We start from the raw sequence: 13,386 nt of genomic DNA on the forward strand, positions 1-13,386 counted from the left end.
TCGGCCAATACGTCTTTCATCCTAATCCAACAATAGGTGTAGTATAAATTGACATCTAAATTAGTTCGCGTATTTCTTTTTTCATAAATTAAATATCTAAAGTTTCAATAAATTTAACCATGGGCAGAGGGTCCGACGCATGAGTAGACATCCGCTTTGTCAGACTACTACTAGCAATGACAATATTATTGTTGTTGTTGTGTTGTAGCTGCAGAATTCTGCTGCGTTCCTTGGCCGGATAAAAATCCATGTCCTATAAACTAGATAAATATAACGATAAAATCTGTACAACTCAGAAGTATGTTAACATGGTTTTCCGGACTGCAGTTATTGCAACTATGTCTCCCATCACACTTAGGATCAGGAGGAAAAAGGGCAACATTGCTGCCAGAAGTTACTTATATAATAATTGAGGTTCTTTTTCATGTCGTAATTCAAATATATAGTGACCTAATATAACTGCAAAAATTTGAAAAAATTGTCAATTAGTGACACATTCTTGTTCATGATTTTTATTTCAAAAGAAACTTTCGCATAAACTACTCTAAATAAAATGTAGTGCAATCACATTATTTAAATAATAGATTATAATACAATTCTCAATCGAATTATATGAATTGTATTTGTAAGTATAGCATCAACATATTAGGTTTGATGTTTATCAAGACAAGATACTTATGTTGTTTGTATATTAAAAAAAAGTTAGTAGTCCTCCTGAACTGTAACTTTTTTAAGTTGTAACTTTGTGAAAACCATATTATAAATTTTTAGGGCATTTGCTAATAGGGCGCCATTGCAAACCACTACAAAAACATACATGCACATACATATACTTGCACAATCTTGCGCACAATCTAAAGTTAACCAGTTACTTATTTGTATGCCTGGGTTAACTTAAACCTATGTAATATCTCATATTTAATTATAGACTAACTCTGTTTGAATAGATTTTCCGAAGTTATTAGTCATTCGAAAGGGCACGGATCTGTAGCATAGATTCAAGATCTGATTTTAACACAAAAGGATTATAACACTTAACTGTGTGTGTATAAATCCATATTTGTGGAGACAGGTTCCAATACAAACATTAATATGCAAACGGTAAGGAATTGCATGAAGCCAACACAATGCAAAAACCTGTTAAATGGTATTGCTATTAGAATCTGCAATGGTTTCATAATGATAAATGCTCTTTTTGTTACTAATTAATTTATGTATTTGGAAAATTTTAAAAGTATTAATGAGTTTCCAAGTGTTTGAAACATTACTCATGAAGGCTTAACGTAATCAATGTTGTGAGTGACAGCATATTACAGCGCTGAACAAAATATACGTATTTATGTATATTATCATTCATTGTATTTAATGCCAACTTACAATTACAGAGCTATTACTACCATTCGAATTTGTTTTAACTCAAATTCAAAATGCTGATTTATGCGTTAATACTTTAAATGCATTTGTCTACTGCTTATTATTTTTAGAAAAATTATGCGATGCCCAATTCAAAGAAGTTTTCCAAGAGTTGACTAAAGCTTCGCTAAACTTTGAACGGAAGTGTTCGCGGGCTTTCTCCTCGGTATAGTCAAGAACCTAAAAAGAAAAAAAGTTTAAAGCTAAGGTGAAGGAAATAGGAATAGGCCACATTTGCATACTAGAGTTTCCTTTAAGTAATTAAGATCTTTTTCAGAGGATAGTTCTGGTAGTCCGGTTGAAATCATCATTGAAAATAGAGATAATATGAGACAGCCATGCTTTCGTAACACCAAAAATGCCTGTAATAAAGAAAGCAAAACAATTCAAAAATTTATGTACTTGTATATAAAATAATTTAATAGTTTTGCATAATTGTTTTCATACCTTTTCGCACATATTTTGAAAATAAAGAAATTCTTCCGAATCTCGATCGTTACGTCCTTTACTTATGACATATACAAAATCATGCGTTAATACAAAAGGAACTCTCTCACGACGCACACCAAATTTCTCTTTAAAGTGGCCTAGTATGTGACCGAAGTCAATATGAAAAAGCTATATGGTATAGAATTTTTAGATGCAAAATTTCTAAATTGTTATGTATTATGATATTTACCTGTCCGTTACGTTTAACCATTATGTTATCTGAATGTCGATCGGCCACACCTAGAACATATGTGGCCACACAATATCCAGCGCAACTCAATGTAAATTCGTTTATTGCTTTATTCATTTCTTCTTCGGTACGATTATATTCCTTCAACCAACTAAATAGGGAGCCTTTCTTAAATGGTGATGTTGCTGAGAACATACCTTTCTCTTTTTGAATATTGGCGATTGTTTCAGCATTTAGCACCACTTCAATCATTCCTAAACGACGTTCCATACTAATGCAGTTGTAAATATTCATGCGAAAATCCATACTATATCAAAATAACATAAATGTAAAGATTATATTGAAAGTTGTAAATATTCATGCGAAAATCCATACTATATCAAAATAGCATAAATGTAAAGATTATATTGAAAATATTTCCAATATTAGTTATATACATATATGTCATAGGATATTTAAGATATCATGATTAGAGCCATTGCTGAACACTTCGATCTCATAATAAAGTTTAAGCGAGAACTACTTTTACAACACGTGCAAAACATAGCTCGATCAGTTCTTTACTAATTGACTTGAAGTTTGCGTTTATTTAATTTGTCATAAACATGTTTGTTTCACATATTTATTCAAAAAAGTATAGCTTTTAATATTCAAATCTCCATCTGTTTCGTTTGATCACATAGAGCAAAAAGCTATAACGTAACTCCTTAAAAAAAATAAATAAGATATTATATTTAGTAACACCTGTTAAGACTAAATATGTTTTTATGATTGGATATCGATAACGAATTTTATATAAAAGGGAAATTATCTATAGTAGGTTTATGTTACTTACCCTTCATTTTTCCACAATTGGTCCATAACACGCAACATTTGCAATGTTAACATATCCTGCCGTAAATCGTCACCATTTTTAAATATTATATAAATATCATTACAACTTTGATCCGCGTTTTTTAGCACAATCCAGAGTGGTCTCATTTTTGAGTCCATTACTTTGCATTTTTCTGGCTGTATACCTTTGCAACGAAAACTGGGATTCAATGGGTTTTGTATGCTCTGGAATATACTACTATTGCTTGGACTGGAAAGAAAGTCTTGCATCTCCTTTCGACCTTTTTCTTTGCTTCCTTTTTTTGCAATCAGAGAACCAGCTTTGAGGGCGTCTAAAACTTTTAGTTGTTTGCAAAGGTGAGGCACGTGTGGTTTGCAACCTTTGAGGTACCCTTCAAGTAATAGACCAAACCGAGTCTGCATGGAAAGAGTTTGCATTTCGGATCGCAAATGCCAAAAGAAATAGTGACCAATTCGTTGATTGCGCAACGCCCGTTCGAGCAGAAACGTTACTAAATCGCAGTCTAGATAAGACTCATGTTTCATGGCTTGCACCAGTTGTAAGAGATATAGCAATAGTTCCTCATCTCTATTGAATAAAAAAAAAACACTTTATGTTTAAACCAGAATTGCTTTGAGATTATACCCACCTCAAAAAACGGAGGCAGCGTATGGCGAAACTTCGAACCGCTGGATCCGGATACGCATAGTCAAGTAATTCCAGTGATCTTTCTACAGATATTGTAGGCCATTGTTGCAATAAATTCCACGTCTCTGCTACTTCGTCTCGTTCGTTCCAATTAACACAGTGCAACAAAGTAGATAACTCTTCAGGAGCTTCGGCCAAGATTTCATATCTAAAAAAAAATGTATACATACATATATTATTTTTTTGGGTTTAAGTTGAAATTTCAATTTTACCTTCTCGACCATAGTGCATTGCGATCTTGATCATGCATTTCATATACTTTATCTATGCGAAGATACTGTGACAGCATAGCGCTGATCGGTTTGGAGTTTTCATGTAATTTATCGCTACTAAGTACTTCCCTATGATGTAACTCTTCTGCATACTTGAGTACCGCTAACATCGATGGAAACTGTATACTTTCATAACTGGAACTGTAATTTCAAATTTAAAACACATACTCGTACAATAAAGATGTAACAGGAACTTTAATTTTCTTACCACTGAAATGATAATTTCACTATAGCACATCCATCTTTACGAGGATTTGGTTCAATCGTACCTAGGGGATGGAAAATTTCTTCCGACTGAATATCATCTGCGTAAGTCCATGTGTAAAGGGATAGACAGCCAGATAGCATTTGATGTTTGTAGTCAAATATGGTCGTATTAACCCAAGCCAAGGGGTTGTTATTTACATATGTATTGGCTTCTTTGTAAATATTATCGCGGTTTGTGTTTGAAGATTTTTTGGATCTCGATGCTTTCGTTACTTCGTAGACAACCATGCATAAACGCGCCATACGGGGCAAATTTTGTACTTGTATATCGAAAGAAATGTCTTTCTCAAATGTAAATGAACGATTGTTACTAATTGCGATTTCAATGGACTGTGTTGCACAAAGACGACGCTCTCCATGGAAAAGACCAATGTGTACACCCACTTTGATAGCGCGAGAGAGATCACAATTTACATTCTCGATTTGGTATATACGTAATTTAAAAGGACTTAATATGTCCCACGATGAAATGGCCTTTCGGTCTTGGCACGGATCATTTAGCAAAGATGGAGTATTATATTCCGGCCTTCGTGTTCGCTTGTGAGAAAAGTTCAAATCATTCCTGTAGTTTATATACGATTGCAGTGTGTGTATAGGTTTTAAAACAACATTGGGAACATCGGAACCAGAAAGACTTTCCTGAATAATATAATTGAATGCAAAAACATATATTTCACATTTGCTATATATAGATAGTATTTACCTGTATATATATGAACTGAATAATCGGGTATTCACCGAAAATAAATTCGTCGCGACCACGTACTTTTAATATATAGTCTGATGGTCGATCTCCTACTCTTATTTGAGAGCGCTGCATCTTCATTAGTGCAGATTCAATCACTGTACTTGAAGTATCGTGTTCACTAACAGGAATTGTATAGGAGCCTTCGTCATTCTCTAATTTAACAACTATAAGAAAACTTGTACCACCCAATCGTTTACGTATTAGTTCAGGCATAGCGGGGGTATTTGCAACACGCATGGGATGTTCATAGAGCAACTTCTCTGACCAAGTGAAGCGAGACCGCACCTGTTCCATTTTATCACAGAGATGCGTCAGTTTGCGCCGAAAGTCATCTACTTCCGGTGTCCGTTGCGCGCTATATTCTTCAAATGATTTCCCAATCATATTACTAACCAGCTTGGATAGCTCATAATCACTTGATATAGTTGAGGGTTCTGTGCGTTCTCCCAAACGAAGTAAACAAAAAAATGGTTGTATTTCCGATAGACGTTTGGTTTCATCAGTAAAACAGTCTACATTAGCAAAATTTGAAATACCACTGACTTCATAGTCACAAGGATCCTTTATTAAATGACATAGCGGGAAATTTTTTGCCTCTCTAATAACTTCCTAAAACATTAAATAAGAAAATGAAAAATTATAATCATCACTGTAAAATAATTTTTTAATTTTTTTTTACAAAATATGTAGAATTATAAATGCTTCACTAATAAATATATAACAGAAAAGGAATATTAAGTTTTAGTCTAACAGAACATTTTGTACTCTCATAAGGATCAAAGCCGGTGAAATATTTTCAGGTTGGCAAAACATTACATTAAAAATTGTTGGGAAAGAATTTAACATTCATTATTCGGCAAAAGGATAAAGGGATTATGATCATGTTTGTTTGTTCTTTAATTCGTATCATAGGTTTTATTCTATAACTTTAGCCTTCTTAATACCATTATAATATCTGATATATTCGTATTAAAATCAAACTATTTAACTCAAATGAGATACCTATAAGTGATTTAAACGCAACCAAAAATCGACCAGTTTTGTATTAACGTGTGTGTGTCGAGAACATGCTCCCAAGAAATTTTATGAAGATAACATATAGACTGTCCGACATATGCGGCATAAATTGTGCTGCAATAAGGAAAATTATTATGTGCAGAATATGGTAGATGTATTAATTCGTTGTTTTAGTATGTTACATATTGAGCGTTATATGCGTTATAAAACCAATCGGAAGTTTGAAATACCAATTATAATATATAAATATATACGTTTTGCGGACGACATATTATTGTCAGAAACTGATGATCTCTCAGGGAAGTATAGTATTCATTTTTGACTCAAGGGAACATTTTTATCACAAAATTTCTTCCTAACTTTCAATAATATATCTCACAGATTAACCAGTATTATCGGTACTGCCAATTAAATCTATTAGGAGGCGAAGTGCCTCTTATAACATGGTGTAGGATCATACGATATCACGAAATAAAGGTTCGTTCATTAGATAACAGTTTTCCTAAGAAACCACGAGGGGGTTTTTTATATTATTTAGAACACTTTTATAATATAAAAACTATTAACAAATTAAAAAAAAACTCCTCGGCGTTACCAGGAAAATTATGTACAGAAATAGTGTTCAAAGTTCCAAAAGAATCGGTGGTTAATAGAGTATTAAGAGCAATAAAATTTTACATTATCAAAATTGATTATTTTTTATTATTTTTTTTTTAAATGGTTCTGATGACTTAAAATATGTTAACCGATCTTTATTCCTTTTCCCGACACTGAATCAACTGGGATCACTATATCTAAAGTCTTACAGAAATCAGAGAAAACATTCCCACACATAATTTTCAGGAATTTTCTGACTTTACAGAGTCTTGGCCGGAGAAGTTTACAATTTATACTTTCCTCTTTAAAATTAAAAATAAGTTTTTATTATGTTCATAGTTTTAAACTTACCGTTTTGATTTCCCGGATAGTACAATTAATAGGTACTACTGTTAGAATAAGAATACCATTTGGCATAAGGCAGCTGACTTCGGCGCGTTCTGGCATCTCATTTCTCCAGAAATCGATGGAGTCAGTTGGGCAAGATAGAGGAGCCATTCTTATGCCCTATATCCAGTATCTCAAGTAAATATTTGCCAGGATAAAATTTGATAAATTCCTTATGAATCTGATAATGTAAGTAGTAAATATAACACTATTGACAAATCATATGAACTGTTTGTTGCAATTAATCTCAGGAATCTTTATAAATGTTGAATTCCGTTTCAACAAGTATCGTGAATATTCTTTTTTCAATGAGAACGAAAAATGCTTTAAATATATTTTTGATGTAATAGTAACTCTATTGTTTACTTACAAGAAACTTTTTCTTGCATTTCATTTGTATTAAAAAAGATATTACTTAAGAAATATTCGAATAAATCGATTCTGTTATATTTGTAGCTACGGTAGCGCCTTTTGGACCAGCTTAACAGAAATTTGTTGGTCTTCCAAGAATTATTTTAATCACTCAGCTTGGAAAGTGCTTTGTTAATCACGCTCACAATTCACATAAAAGAAATGCGTTTTCATTTATTTCTGATTTTGAATTTTCTGGGATGTGCAACAAATATTTTTCTTTTAATATAATGATCAAAGAAATATCCATGTAGTGACGTTCTTTAATTATATTTACTCAATTTTCTGTTTTTTCGATTTTCTATGTTTTCGTTTGTGATTTATTTGACGTTATCTGAACGAAATTGCAACGAACGTGAGCGTATATTGTCAAACCAGAGAACGTATATTTATAGAGAAGGTCCAACAACGGACAAGCGTGTGAACTGTCAAAAGCTAACAAAAGTCGATGGGTGCATTTCACCACAGCTGGCTAAGAAGGAGAAACTTTAACAGTGGCGCGTGAACAGAGCTGAGCATTCAATGAAAATTATGCTCAGAAGTATACATTCTTATTACAGACGTATGTTAGTCTTTTGGATATAATTATACACGTTTACATGCAATCATATTAATTGATATGATTATCATTTTGCATATTTTTCTGAATGCATGCAAAACTGATAACATTCTAATAAAATTATGCTATTTTCAATTTTAGTTAATGTGCGAATAAGAGTTATTTATTAAATATTTATAATGTTTGATAATATTATATAATTTCATATAAATATGTATGGTTATGATTGTATATACATATGCTATATATGTAGATATGTATATGAGATACCCTAAAACACTTAATATTATATATTACAACAATATTATATGTAAATCACATTTCATCATTTAAATTTTCATATGCATCTATGTAGATATTAGCACATAGTTACATACATACTTATGTAGGTAGAATTATACGTTCTCTGTATTTGGTGCCCTCCCTATTTCATTTAAAAAAGTTTATAGGTCTGAACGTAGTCTTTGACATTTTTTGCTATTACCAGAGAACGTGTATTACAGCAATATTATATTATATTGATGAATGATAATATCTTGATTTGAAATTGGTTTGTACTCTACATACATACATGAGTATCAGCAGGATAGATGCGTATGAACGTTTTAAATGATAAAAGTTGTGATTTACCTGATTATTATTGTAATATATGAATTCAGTTTTTATCTACTATTATACAATATTATCAAAGATAAGAAATATTTAAAAAGTTGCTCATTTGCCTATTAACTACAAATATTCCTTGCAGAATTGCATAATTTAATAATAATGTTATAAATTTTGCATTAATTCACAAAAACCATATGTAAACGTAAAAAAATGTAAGCCAAAAGGCCAACAAACATACGTCTGTAACAGCAATGTATATTTCTGAGCATAACTTTCATCACTGTTAAAATTTCTTCTTCCGAGCCAAAAGTGGTGAAATCCACTAATAGAATTTTGCTACTTCTTGACAGTTCACACGCCTGTCCGCAATTGAACCATCTCTAAATTATATGTTCTCTGGTTTTGGTTTTCAGTGTTTGTTTAAAACACAGTGGAAGGAAGTTTAAAAACACAAAAAAAAAAACAAACAAAACATAATAGAGAAAACAGTAAATGTATTAAAGTGATGCAAAATTAGTTTGCGTTAGATATTTTAAATAAAGTTCAGAATTCTACATTGTTATAATTGTGAGGAAAGAGACTCGATCAATTAAAATGAGTGAATCTGATTCCGATGTAGGTAAGTTACATTTCGCTAGTGGAGTAGATTTTAATGGATGATTGTATGTAAACAAAATTAGTTTGCGTTTTTTCAATGTGTACAGTCTAATTACAAATATATTATTTGGAAAAGGTGCACAAAGTGTGTTAAACATAGTGGCTATTTTACCTTCCTGGGATAAATTTTAGAATAGCATCCCCCGATTTCGGGGTTAAAATTAGTATGTACCGATTGAGGTTCTCCACATTAAGAGGTCAGGTATACATAAGTAACCGGTAAGGACCCGTATTTGTTAACAGCCAAGGACTTAACGCAGCATCATTTCTCGAAATTATATCAGGAATGTTTTCTGCCACTACACAACAACATTAATGAAATACACAGATGGACAATATAATAGGTGTAAACGTTTCGACGATCTAACCCTGTTTGAATGGGTAAGCAACAACAACAACAAGTGTAAGTTTTCACTTAATAACATTAATAATATTTACAATTAAAACAATTTTGTGGTAGGCATCCACAATGTCAAGGTTAATAGGGGTATGGTTGGACAGAGAAGATTCTCCTGATTACAAATATATATAATTGTAGCCGCCGTTTAAAGTTGAAAACTACGACAATTTAAAGTATGTATGTTTGGGAGGATGGAGTTATGTGTAGAAGTTCACACAAGTGAGAAAAGTTCTCTGAGCGCCATTTACTTGGGAGTGGCTAGAAACGATTTTTTTTTACATATGGGTCGAGCAGCTCACGATTTTCGGTCTTAGACCAACTACCTGGGTCTGGGTAGCCAAACAAACCACTCCCCAAGGTTATGCGCTGGGTTCGGGACTCGCCACGTAAAAAACGCCCCCAATGAAAAGAAAACAACAGTCTCGGATAAGACAACTCCTTTTTGATGACGACCATGGTAAGCGCATTAAGGATTACGATTTAAGGATATGCACCTGGAATGTCCGGACCCTTAATTGGGAAGGCGTTGCAGCACATGATGGCAGATGTCCTCGTAAAAATGAAGGCTGACATTACCGCCGTCCAAGAAGTGCGATGAACGGGAAAAGGACTGAGACGAATAGGTCCTTGTGGCATATACTACAGCGGCCATATAAAGGAGCGTAAATTAGGTGTGGAATTCGTGGTGGCAGAGAGATTCCGTCGCCGAGTCCTGGCGTTCAGCCCGGTGAATGAACGTTTAGCCATAATCCGGCTCAAAGTGAAGTTCTTCAACATATCGCGGATTTGCCCCCACATCCCGACGAAAGAGTTGGACGATGTGGCCAGTGATGCCTAAAATAGCTTGGAGTGCATTTATGATAGCTGCTCCCTCCACGAGGTCGAAATTGTGCTTGGCGACTTTAACGCTAAGGTGGGCAAAGAAGGTATCTTTGTTACAGCGGCATTTCAAGCTCCTTTCGTATACCTGCAAACGAAACCAGAACAGCTGCTGCGATGAGGAATGAAAACAGACTACCTTCCTCGTAACGTTACAATCGACCACAACACGTGCGGGATGGGATAGATACCGAGAGTTGAAGAGGAAAGCAAGATCTGCAAATGCATCTCAAATAGAAAGTCCAAAAGACGTCTAAAATACAGGGGTACTGAAGATTTATGGTGCTTCAGGCATTGGCAACGGCGAATATCGCATTCGATGGAACAATGAGCTGTACGAGTTATACGACGACATTGACATAGTTCAGTGAATTAAGTGACAGCGGCTACGCTGGCTAAGTCATGTCGTCTGTACGGATGAAAACACTGCAGCAGTATTCGACTCAGTACCCGCCGGGGAATCAGATTGGCGCCAAATTGCAAAAAGAAGAAACGACTGGCGCGCTGGTGTTAACCCCACTATAACTGCGTAACCGGTGTCTACGCCAGTAAAGAAGAAGCTTTTTCAATTTAAAATGTTTTTCACATGTATTTTGTTCACTTTTATGTACGTTCAACATTTCATTAATACGTTTGTACATCCTTATCTATATATATAAAAGAAAGTCGTGTTAGTTACATCACTTATAACTCAAGAACGGCAGAACAGATTTGGCTGAAAATTGGTAGGGAGGTAGCTTAGAGCCAGGAGACGGACATAGGATACTTTTTATCTCTTTATGTCAAAATTTAATACAACTCATAAATACAAAAATTATATTTCAAATCATAAGCATTTGTTCAAAATTCATGTTTGTAGGAATCATTTCAATATTTCATTTCTTCAAAAAAAAAAAAAAAAACAATAAAAACAACCTTACATCTTCTTATAAATATGTATGTATGTATGTAAAAATGAATCGCCAAAATGTATGTACGCTCATAACTTTAATACGACTGAACGAAATTTGATAATTCTTTTTTTAAAATATTCGTTTAGGTTCAGGGATTATTCGAATAATTGCCGGAAAACCCCTAAAAACAATCCTTTTCTTTTTCTCATACAAACGAATGAATGTTTGTTCGTTAGTAACGCTAAGAGAACGGCTGAACCAATATTGATGAAATTTTAAGAGGTTGTTCGTTGTGGATTAAGGAAGGTTTAGAAATAAAAACATCTTATACTTTTCATGAAAAGTCGGCAAATTGGATAATTCCAAAAAGTAACTTTTTTCCAAAAACATGTTTTTTCAATTTCTGTTTTGTTTTTCAATATTTTGATTTGGAAATTATTTGAATAGTTCAGTCTCGATCGCTTGCTTTTTTATTCCGGCTATTCAAGAGAAAAATTATTACTATTACGATTTACGATGCTTTACGACAGGTTGTGAATTGAACAATTGAAAATTATTCAGTGAAAACTTTACGTGTGAAAGATCCAGTATTATATGAAGTGGTGGAAAGCAATATGATTCATGGACCTTGCGGACACTACAATCCCTTTTCGGTTTATATGTCTAACAATAAATGCACGAAACACTATCCGCTTGCTTTTCTTTCGGAATCGCAAACTGGAAATGATGGATATCCACTCCATCGTCGTAGCTCATCAGACGACCATACAACTTAGAGTAGTGAATATCGAAGTTGACAACATATGGATCGTACTATATTCTCCACTGTTGTCTAATTCACATTCTAAACTCATATCAATGTTTAGTATTGCAGTTTGGTGTAATCTATAAAATACGTTTGTAAGTACGTCACCAAGGGAAGCAACATGGCGCTTAATGGTCTTAAACGATACGGTCCATACGTGAACTGCAATAAAGCGCTTTGTAGGATATTTACTTTTGCAATTCATGAACGGTTTCCGATTGTTGTGTGTCTCGCAGTTAATATGGAGATTGGCCAAAGAGTTTATTTCAGCAGAGAATACATTACAGCCGGTGGTAACACCGCCAACAACAAAACTAACATTGACGAGTTTTTTTCTCAACTTTCGTCAGTGATCCGCTTACGAGAACATTGCTCTATTTGAAAATACCTTGCATTCATGGAATGCATCGTCGAAGAAATAGTTACGCTGAAAGCAAGACCGAACAGTAGATGGACATTCAGGTGTGTTCTCAACTAATGCATTAGGATGAATTTACACAACCCACCCAAAAAACGATGATTGCTTCTACCTTCGGTTGCTACTGATTAATGTACGCGGCGTATTGCGTACTGTGAATGGTATGGTGTGTGCAATTACAATTGCTGGAACACGATAATCAGTGGAAACAAATGTTGGACGATGCGATAGCTACTTCGAATGCCACTGAAGTTCCCACACTTTTCGCGATAATCATTTCACCATATCAGCCTTTAAATCCGCGTCAATTATGAGATACGAACAAAAATGACATTGTCGAAGACATTTTACATCGTATTCGCTAAAAATTGGAAATGGGTCAATTCCGGTTGATGCTTCCGGTGGTTTGATATCAATTCCATCTGCGGTTTATCAATTCACGAAAGATGAACTCATCACCAATCTTCGGACATTGGCCAAATTATCTTAACTATGATTCCTTAAATGCACGCGCAATATTAACTGCCAAAAAATACAGATGTTCTTGACTTAAACTGGAAGATTCAAAGTCAAATTCCGGAAGACTTGCGCTCATACAAATCGACCGATCGGCTTTCCATTGAAGACGTCGCCGTGAATTATCCAGTGGAGTTTCTAAATTCTTTGGAGAGGCTTGGTATGCCACCGCATCATTTGCGTCTCAAAGTTTGATATGTCGTTATTATGTTTTGCAATCTGCAAGCGCCGAAACTATGTAATGGAACCCGACTGATTGTGACGCAGCTATCGAATACAAAGGGCTGAATGCTTGATTCAACGAATTTCTTTGAGT

At 34.1% G+C, this 13,386-nt stretch overlaps 2 protein-coding genes across 9 annotated transcripts in view; one reads left to right on the plus strand and one right to left on the minus strand.

The window, feature by feature from the left end:
- Positions 1 to 498: 498 nt before the first annotated feature.
- LOC105233251 (phosphatidylinositol 4,5-bisphosphate 3-kinase catalytic subunit delta isoform) lies at positions 499 to 7,698 on the minus strand. Of its 5 annotated transcripts, none has more exons than XR_852869.3 (11): positions 6,888 to 7,698; positions 4,878 to 5,531; positions 4,116 to 4,813; positions 3,848 to 4,048; positions 3,577 to 3,783; positions 2,928 to 3,515; positions 2,093 to 2,399; positions 1,861 to 2,031; positions 1,656 to 1,775; positions 1,378 to 1,593; positions 499 to 1,318 (listed from the first exon to the last, which is right to left on the minus strand). XR_852869.3 is itself a non-coding variant. In XM_011215276.4 (11 exons), exons 2-11 carry the CDS (start codon positions 7,032 to 7,034, stop codon positions 1,465 to 1,467), a joined length of 3,222 nt encoding a protein of 1,073 aa, XP_011213578.1. In that variant the 5' UTR covers positions 7,035 to 7,104; positions 7,294 to 7,698; the 3' UTR covers positions 499 to 1,464. The 5 variants fall into 5 exon arrangements, 4 of the variants coding, with proteins under 4 accessions (XP_011213578.1, XP_011213577.1, XP_049304311.1 ...); XM_011215276.4 differs by having other exon boundaries at positions 499 to 1,593; positions 6,888 to 7,104; positions 7,294 to 7,698; XM_011215275.4 differs by having other exon boundaries at positions 499 to 1,593; positions 6,888 to 7,222; positions 7,294 to 7,698.
- A 1,201-nt stretch (positions 7,699 to 8,899) lies between these two features.
- LOC105233252 (leucine-rich repeat serine/threonine-protein kinase 1) overlaps positions 8,900 to 13,386 on the plus strand; it is a 54,645-nt gene continuing 50,158 nt past the window's right edge. For 3 of the 4 annotated variants that reach the window (XM_011215277.4, XM_019992832.3, XM_011215280.4), the window contains exon 1: positions 8,900 to 9,121. Coding sequence is in view for 1 of the 4 variants with exons in the window: in XM_011215280.4 (XP_011213582.2) it covers positions 9,097 to 9,121 (25 nt within the window). In the remaining 3 variants the exon portion in view is untranslated. The remainder of the gene's footprint in view (positions 9,122 to 13,386) is intronic. The other variant, XM_029553398.2, reaches the window with a different exon arrangement.

Source organism: Bactrocera dorsalis, chromosome 2, assembly GCF_023373825.1.
Source record: "Bactrocera dorsalis isolate Fly_Bdor chromosome 2, ASM2337382v1, whole genome shotgun sequence".
Classification (NCBI taxonomy): domain Eukaryota; kingdom Metazoa; phylum Arthropoda; class Insecta; order Diptera; family Tephritidae; genus Bactrocera; species Bactrocera dorsalis.

Bases quoted from the DNA above. Each gene is read 5' to 3' on its own strand.
- LOC105233251 (XM_011215276.4), bottom strand. From the start codon at position 7,034: ATGGCTCCTCTATCTTGCCCAACTGACTCCATCGATTTCTGGAGAAAT. The intron at 4,814-4,877 runs GTAAATACTATC...TATATTATTCAG, and splicing joins TTCAGTTCATATATATACAG to GAAAGTCTTTCTGGTTCCGA. The intron at 2,400-2,927 runs GTAAGTAACATA...ATTTTGATATAG, and splicing joins CAATTGTGGAAAAATGAAGG to TATGGATTTTCGCATGAATA.